This window comes from Danio rerio, chromosome 11, assembly GCF_049306965.1.
Source record: "Danio rerio strain Tuebingen ecotype United States chromosome 11, GRCz12tu, whole genome shotgun sequence".
Taxonomy (NCBI): Eukaryota; Metazoa; Chordata; class Actinopteri; order Cypriniformes; family Danionidae; genus Danio; species Danio rerio.
The window spans coordinates 77501-86421 of record NC_133186.1 but is presented as its reverse complement, the minus strand read 5'-3'; the positions used below and the strand labels follow the sequence as shown (position 1 = coordinate 86421).

Genomic DNA, 8921 nt, shown 5'->3' with positions numbered 1-8921 from the left:
CTGTAATGATCTCTCCACACAGCAGCACATGCTCTGGTCACCCCTGGCCAACTCTGACCTTATTCATCCAGCAGCACATGACCGTAGATCAGCGCTTCTCAACCTGTTCCACCACGGGGCCCGCTTCTTTCACCAATCAAATGATGAAGGCCCACCTGTCACACATTTTCTATAAAATGTTTGAAATTCTTATTTAAACCTTTATTTATTAACAAATATATTGATATATTAATATAATATATTATTATTAAATACTCTTCAAAAGTATACAGACAGATGTGGATACAGTAAATCAGCCTGAACCTGGATATTATTGGAGATCACTGACAGCAGCAGCTCCGCCAGAGCGTGTGTGAAGCTCATCTGCAGGTTTATTTCAGTCTATGGCAGAAACATCATTAAATCATTCACTCATAAACACACACAGAGAGACCTCCACTTCACGCAGGTCGTGTAGTGTACTTCAGTAGTCGCAGACGCCATCATGAGGCTGTTTCTGCGCCGTGTAATAGGTGATCAGTCAGAGAACAGGAGAGAGTGTGTTACTTCCATCATTTCAGTATAGCACATTAATAATGAAATCCAACAGGTATAGTTTATATACAGACAATCCCTGCTGCAGATGAGCCAGAGCGAAGATCAGAAGCTGAAGTAGAAGAGGCGTCATGGAGGAGAAACATCTATCTTTGAAACAGAACTGAGTGTGCATGAGGGTCTGGCCTGTGAATACAGCAGCGTGTGTCAGCACAGTATCAGCGGAAGACCCTCGCCTCGTCTCTCAGCTGCTGTAATCTGCATTGGGGATTTCAGACAAGCTCCACTGAATTTCACACATGGAGATAAAGTCCTGTGATGTGCTCATCAACAGAGGAACGCCATCACAGATGAACAAACAGACAAACATCTGAAACGGCTGAGGAGATCTGTCAATATTAGTCCTCAAACAAGCCTGCGTCCTCCATCAGGCCTGCGCTGCTCGCTCTCCTCCTCTCCGAGTCTCCTTCAGAATATCAGCAGCTGTTCCGCCTGCGGCGCTCATCTACACACTCGGTCTGTGTCTACTGATTCCTTCTTCTGTGGTGTTACACAGCTACTGCAGGAGAAGCTGACTGATGAGGACATTCTCCATTCATCAAGAGGCTCATGAGTGTTCTTCAGCAGGTGAGGAGAGTCTGAGAGTCCGCTGAGTACAGTACAGTGTGTACACTAGACCAACAGCGGCAAACTATGCAGTGTCCGTGTGTGTGTGTGTGTGTGTGTGTGTGTGTGTGTGTGTGTGTTTGCGTACATCTCTCTCACGAATGTTGAATTGTGAGCAGTGTTTCTGAGAGAGGACTGAAGGTACGGGAGCTGTTACTGCAGTAGCACACACACACACACACACACACACACACACACATGCAGGACAGATGTGGTGCAGATGGAGATCAGGAGTTCTGCATTCAGACACTCACTCATCCTCCATCTTTTACACATCTCCTGCAGTACTGTGCAACTGCTGAACACACACACACACACGCACACACGCACACACGCACACACACACATGGTGGGGATCTCACTACAGGTCTGAGCTGAGATCAGCTCTTCTGCTCAGGGTCTTCAGCTCTGCAGTGATTGGTCCAGATGTGTAATTAAACAGTAAGTGATTGTGTGTGTGTGTGTGTGTGTGTGTGTGTGTGTGTGTGTGTATGTATATGTGTGTGTGTGTTCAGCACAGATGAAATCCTCCTCTACTTCCTGTGCTGGAGAGGAAGTGTGATCCGCATGTTCACATCTGTAGTGTTTGTGTAATTCACAGAAACACACACACACACACACACACACACACAAACACTTTAATCTCCGTCCCATGACAGACAGTAAAACACTCGGCTGGACAACTCCCAGACCCCGGAGCGCTAACGGCTGATCACTGATCAACACTAATACTCATCAAGGATCCATCTATTACTGAACTGAGCTGAGTGTGTGTGTGTGTGTGTGTGTGTGTGTGTGTGTGTGTGTGTGTGTGTGTGTGTGATGAGAATCAGACACTGTTCAGATTCTTTACTGTTTGGTATTTGATTAAAATGAGTCCTAAATCACACACACACACACACACACACACACACACACACACGCACGCACGCACGCACGCACACACACACACGCATTAGTGAGCGCGCGTGTCTGGACTGGTCTCGTCCTCCTCAGAGCTGGTGTTCGTGTTCAGGTGTGTGTCATCATGGCTGTTCAACACTGAAGCTGTGTTCATCTGAGATCAGCTTGCTGACTGTAACACACTTCAACACCAGCAGATCTGTCCAACCCTGCAGAACACTGATGATATCTGATCATGTGGACTGTAAAACATGTCGGTGATTTTAGCAGTAAAAGTCTGTATAATCTACAGTAAACCTGCTCAGTGATGGACAATACCTGTGACAGACCAGACCAGTGTTCAGGAGACAGTTCACCAGCCCCTAAACCAGTCGATTAGTTTAGTCCACTAGACAGACAGACAGACAGACAGACAGACAGACAGACAGACAGACAGACACCACACCCGCTGAAGCAGAGGATTGAACAGCTCCAGTGAGTTTCAGCATTAGCAGCTTCACTGATCAGTCTGTCTTCATTTCTCTCATATCTGCAGGAATATTTGAGGATGAGCAGGGGTTTATATGCTTTATTGAAAGGGTTTAGTTTGACCTCACCATCATGGAGATCAGCGGCTGCTGTAGTTGAGCTCTTCACTCTTCTCTCGTTCCTCTGGCTGATATAACGAACAACCTCATGAGTGAGAACACCAGCAGGTGAAGCAGGAGAGCGGCTCTACACTATAGTTAATCTCACTTTTATAAATCACTAAATAGAACAAATGCTATGGGATATTGATGTTGTTGAGGTGTAATCTCACAGTCGGACACTCCAGCATCATGACTACACTAGTTACAGTCACTGTGAAGATTATTCAATGCATTAAAGGCGATATGGAGGATTCTGCTGCAGGTATAGGAGACATTTCCCAAGTTACAACTCTTTAAAACAGCCATTATATCCAGAATCTTATTGAGAGCATATTTAATTTTTATATTTTATTTTTTATAATTAATAATTACTTGTGGAGAAATAAACAGTTTTTCTATTGTTTGTGAACTCTGTGTAGAAATAACAGTAACAATTAATTACAGCAAGAGAAACTCTAATTACTAAATTGTAACTGAATTGACCGTAACAATGCTCTCTCTCTCTCTCTCTCTCTCTCTCTCTCTCTCTCTCTCTCTCTCTATATATATATATATATATACACAGTTGAGGTCAGAATTATTCACCCCCTTTGAACGTTTGTTTTACTTTTTTAAATGTTTCCCAAATTCTGTTTCTCTGATTGAGGAAATGTTGACAGTGTGTCTGATAATATTTGTTCTTCTGGAGGAAGTCTGATTTGATTTATTTCGGCTAAAATAAAAGCAGTTATTAATTGTTAAACACCATATTATTAGCCCCTTTGAGCTTCCAGAACAAACCACTGTTATGCAATGACTTGCCTATTTACTGTAACTTTACCCTAATTACCTTATTATCTATATTTAATTATAGAAGTGCCGGCCTGATAGAAGAACAAACACCACAGAGATGCTGCAGTGCGAGCGAGACTGACTGAGTTATTGATTTATTATCCAGTAAACAGATGTTGGTGTAAAAGTGTCTGGTGCATCAGGTTCATGTCTGGCTCATTTGCATACGCGCATTCAGTTATGTGTGTATGTGTTTACCTGTGTGTATGGGTATGCGCGCATGTGTGTGTGTGTGTGTGTGTGTGTGTGTGTGTGTGTGTGTGAATAACTGCACTTAAATGCTCTCCCTCCCTCTCTCTCTCTCTCTCTCTCTCTCTCTCTCTCTCTCTCTCTCTCCCTCCCTCTCTCTCTCTCTCTCTCCCTCTCCCTTCCTCCCTCCGCAGGTCTCGGGTTTCAGCAGCCGGTGGGGGGGTGCAGGGGCCGGAGCTTTATTCCCCAAAATACAGCTCTGCTCATTCAGACACACGGGCTCGACCAGCGGGCCTGATCTGTGTATTGTGCGGGACTGTGAGCTCCAGACAGCGGCTCACGGATGATGAAGACCTCCATGATGGTGCGGAGCGCGGAGCTGCTGCTGTGTGTGGCCGCGCTGGGAGCTCTGCTGACCGGGGGAGCAGCGCAGGATGAGGAGCGTGAGTTCCAGAGCCCATACTGTCTGTTAACCCTGCTGCAGGGCTGTGTGTTGTTCTGTGCTGGGGTAGGGGGAATGCTGGTGGAGGGTTAACTGTGCTGTTGAAGGAGAATGAGCTGCTTTTAATTAAGAGTTTTATTGAGAAGGAAAGAGGAGCGCAGATCAGAGAAGGCTGCTGTTTTCTATTTAGTCTGAGTGGAGTTGGTCAGGGAGTGTTTATACTGTGGGCAGATGAAGGTATTCGGGATATTTCTCCACCTGCGGGACATTCCTGACACACGGCGGAGTTCTGGACTGGCTCTCTCTGTAGCTGAGGATTCTCCAGTTTTCTGGCCCGCGGCTCAGCTGTCCGTCCGGCCTGTAAAACTCTGCATTCCTGTGCTGTCAGGGGCCGTCAGGGGCCACGGCGGATCCAGGCCTGCCCGACGGAGCCCGCGGATCAGACTCTGCTAAACTGCTTCCATCTGTTTCCTAAATTACCCTGCCGGCGTCCAGGGAAGAAGGAGAGACTGTCTGAGGAGAAAAAACTATTGGAAAAACACGAGACGCACACTGGCAGCTTTCATCACTCGCACACGCACATTCCACACACGGCATCGCTGAAATCAGGGGAATCAGCCCTGCGCTGAACACAGCAGAGGACGAATGCTTTAAAAATCCCCTAACAATGAGCAAAAGCAGAGCAGAAGCAGCAGAGAGAGAGCGAGAGAGGGGAGCTGAGCTGACCAGAACAACCAGCCCATTGTGTGCAGGAGCAGCGTTTGGGTTTCACACACACAGCACCACAGAACCAGTGTCCAGCGAGAAACTGAGGTGTTCAGCACTAACCCTTGCCTAGAGAACACACTGTACTGTCCCCAACTGCACACACACCCTGATGAAGAGGCTGATGAAGGCCATGAAGATGGTGAAGATCTAGATGAAGATGATTATGAAGCCTGAAGCGTTCGGGCCCAAGCTGCCGGTTCTCCACTCTCCCCAGCGTGTTTGGACTGGCAGACACACACACACACACACACACACACACACTCAGTGGTTAGAGTAGCGGGCGTGTGTGATTGGCTCAGTCTCTCCTCTCAGAGGGCTTCATTCATCTCCATGCGGGGTCTGCTGGAATGTGCTGTAAATAAACATGCGCTCGGTAAATAAGCCCAGCTCTGGTCCTCCTCAGAGTCTCTGCAGACGAGGGCTGAGTTCAGCTGGAGATCAGAGCCGTCACTTCAGGCCTGTGATTGAGAGCCGGAGCTGATTAATGAAGGTTAATGAGCTGCTGTCAGTGTGATCAGTGCTGCCGCCTGCTGGTGGAACACACCCGAACTAAGACACTCGGTGTTAACCCTAGGTAGTGCACTTGCTGGAGGCACCTCACTGGGTTATTACACTGCTGTCCATCTATCATCAGTTATATATATATCTATATATCAGTGTGAGTGAGGTCCCCGCTCTGCTTCTTCATCTGATGAAGAGTCAATGTCTGTGCTAACTCTGCTCCTCTACTAACCCTGTTACTCATCATCTGGGACGGGCGATGTCTTATCGTCTGCAGTCTTGCTATGATAACAAATGGACTTATTCTAAAATTAACGATGAATACTATCATTGATCTGTGCACTGAGTTTTTATTATTACAGTAGAATGTGTGCGGTAGTCTTGTGTGTTTGAGCATGTGTGTTCTTCAGTAATCTACATGTGTCGTCTATGCGTGAGGGCGCCCTCTAGAGTCCAGTATGAATGAAGCACGACATTAGTGTGAGATACAGCACTGTGTGCGAGAACTGCAGCTCTGCCCACTGTCCTGCAAAGTGTGTGTTGTGACCCGCTGCAGCACATCTGTGTGTGCATCATCTCATGTACGAGCGGCCGCAGCCACTGGATTCTTCTTGTCTTAAGGCGTATGGTCTCATTTACTTCCATTGATTTTTACAGCTTAAAAACAACTAGTGATGCTGCTGAATGCTGCACGCTGCTGTGCTCTTATCACATCACTCTGCTTTTATTTTAGTCAGGAGCACACTTGTTTATAGAGCGAGCAGTTTGACTGTTGTCTGCTGTTTATTCCTCTAGTCATGTCTTCAATATCCAACTGAACCGGAAGTTCTAACAGTACTGCAGATTGAGCTTTACTCCTGCATCACAGAACCAGCTCAGTCTGATCCTCCAACCCTGATGATCTGCTGCGCTGGCTCTGATCACAGCTCTGCAGGACGGTGGACACCTGGACACTATTTATTGTCAAATATTAATATGAAACATATATAGGGAACTGTAAGTCACTTTGGACAAAATCATCTGCTAAATGATCATATATACATGTAAAATCAACCCGTTCTGCTTCAGTCACAGGACTCTCAGTGGACACAGATGAATCATAGTTACGACAGCACCAGATCAGCAAAGCGTAGGACAGTATGACAAACACAAATAAACAGACAGCGGTGATCTCCTGATGTGCTCTGACTTGTGTTTGACTGCAGACGATATGAACACAGAATATCTGCTGTTGAGCTGCTCATCTTCAGCTCATGTGTGAATCTCCATCCTCTGCTGTCAGTCAGAGCTCAACACACTGCAGAACAGAGACAGCAGCAGTTCAGGGCAGTGATCAGGTGATCTGCCGAATAATGATGACACAGGTGATGTCTGCCCTGTGTCAAGAGGAAGCCCTATGTTAACAGTGTCCAGCAGAGCTTCTCTGGGCTGGGAGGCGTCTGGGATGGAGCATCACACAGTGGAGACGTGTCCTGTGCTCAGATGAAGCAGTGTTTCAGGTGTTTCTGGGAGAAATGGACGCCGTGTGCTCCAGACCAAAGAAGAAGAGGATCATCCAGACTGACACCAGCAACACGTCCAGCAGCCCGGCTCTGTCATGGTCTGGGGTTGTGTCGGTGCTCTTGGCGAAGGTGACCTGCTCTTCTGTGATGCACAGAGAGATTCTGGAGCTCAATATGCTGCCTTCTGCTCCAGAGACACCCTGCAGAGTCCAACAAGACAATGCAGAACCACATTCAGCTCACATTACAGAGAAGAGGAGACAGACGCTGGACTGACCTGCCTGCAGTCCTGACCTGTCTCCAATAGAGAATGTGTGGCGCTGTACTGTTGCCTACACTAAGACTTGTTTGCAGGAGGAATGAGACAGAATTATCCCTGAAACACTTCAGCACTCGCCGTCTTCAGTCCCTAAACGTCTCTGAGTGTTGTGAAGAGGAGCGGCAGCATGACAGAGCAGCTGTTTCTGAATTGTGTTTATTTAGAAAACAACCCAAACTACATTGATGAGGAGGAGCACATGAGTCCTGTGTGCTGTATTGTCTGCAGTCGAACACAACTCTCAGTAAATGTAAAACACTGTTTTCTCTGTTATCTGTGTTGTCCGCACTGACCCGGCGTTTGCTGATTTGGGCTTGTAATATCGTTATCACAGTATATATCAGGCAGTGATGTGATACAGTTGTGAGTCCATATCGCCCGTCCCTCAGCCTCAGTAATGTGTGTGGTTGTGTGTTTCTGACGCTGGCTCCGCACAGAAGACCCCGGCGGCTGCTCTCAGGATGGTCAGCTGTACCGGGATAAGGACGTGTGGAAGCCGGAGCCGTGCCGGATCTGTGTGTGTGACAGCGGCACCGTGCTGTGCGATGAGATCGTGTGTGAGGAGCTGAGGGACTGCGCTAAACCCGAAATCCCGCTCGGGGAGTGCTGTCCCGTCTGCGCCAGCGCCGACGCCTCCACACCTGAGCGTAATTTATTTATCTCTCTCTCTCATAAATAAATTACTCACATGACTGCTCATGCTCTTTCAGGGATTTGGGCTTCCACTTTTAAAAGCACCTTAAAGAAATGGGTTACCCACCTGTGAAGCTCACCCACGACCCGCTCTCTCAGCCCGGCCCAAACCTTCATCAGCTTCTGCATCATGCTGAACACAAGAGAAGAGCTCTGAAAACACCCACACACACTGAGGGAGACGACGGTTACAGGTCTCCAGCATTCCTCAAATTATCTTCTGTTGTGTTCAGCAGAGGACTGAAACTCATAAAGGTTTGGAGCGAGTGAGCGACAGCGCGGTGTTCATGGGTGAGCTTCCCCTTTAATATGTGCCGATTTAAAATGAAGCCAACAAACAGTGTGTGAGAGCGAGACTAACAGAGCTGCTTTGTCTGCTCCGGGATCAGTGTGTGTGTGTGTGTGGACACATATGGCATCATTTAGAGGCGATAGAGTTTCACTCTGACTGGAGGAAGCTGGGTCTCTCTCCATCTACAAACGTTTGCTCTTCTCTGCACATTACTCTGAGCGTGTGTGTGTGTGTGTGTGTGTGTGTGTGTGTGTCCTGCGTGTGTTTGAGACGGCAGAATCTGCTCTACTTTCACAAGGTTTCCACTGGATATTCTCTGTTGCGCTTCAGTGGTTAAATGAAATGATGAAGCTCAGACTGGTCTCTATAATAGTTCTTGATTCTGTCCTGTCGTGTGTGTGTGTGTGTGTGTGTGTGTGTGTGTGTGTGTTCATTAGTGAGATGATCAGTACAGTGCTCGGCTCGGCGTCGCTGTGCTGTTAAAGACATCATTAGTTCACCTGAAATAAAGAAAGCAGTGTGTCGCTTCCCCCACACCATGCCAGAGCGTCCTATAGAGCGTCCTGTACTCATCGCCTCGCGTCTCAAATCTCTGCGCACACACTGAAAACACTGACTACTAAACTGCTGCAGTACACACACCTGAGCAGAG

At 47.4% G+C, this 8921-nt stretch overlaps 2 protein-coding genes across 3 annotated transcripts in view; one reads left to right on the top strand and one right to left on the bottom strand.

Annotated features, from left to right (window-relative positions):
- The window catches only part of nckap1l (NCK associated protein 1 like), a 125328-nt gene that overhangs the window by 99385 nt on the left and 17022 nt on the right, over window positions 1-8921 (bottom strand). The window lies entirely within an intron of this gene.
- Window positions 4022-8921, top strand: part of col2a1b (collagen, type II, alpha 1b) — a 34675-nt gene continuing 29775 nt past the window's right edge. Inside the window, exons 1-2 of one of the 2 annotated variants that reach the window (NM_001281478.1) lie at window positions 4037-4195; window positions 7722-7931. In NM_001281478.1, the coding sequence (NP_001268407.1) occupies window positions 4096-4195; window positions 7722-7931 (310 nt within the window). In that variant the 5' untranslated portion in view covers window positions 4037-4095. Of the gene's footprint in view, window positions 4196-7721; window positions 7932-8921 lie in introns of both variants that reach the window. The other variant, XM_073915856.1, reaches the window with a different exon arrangement.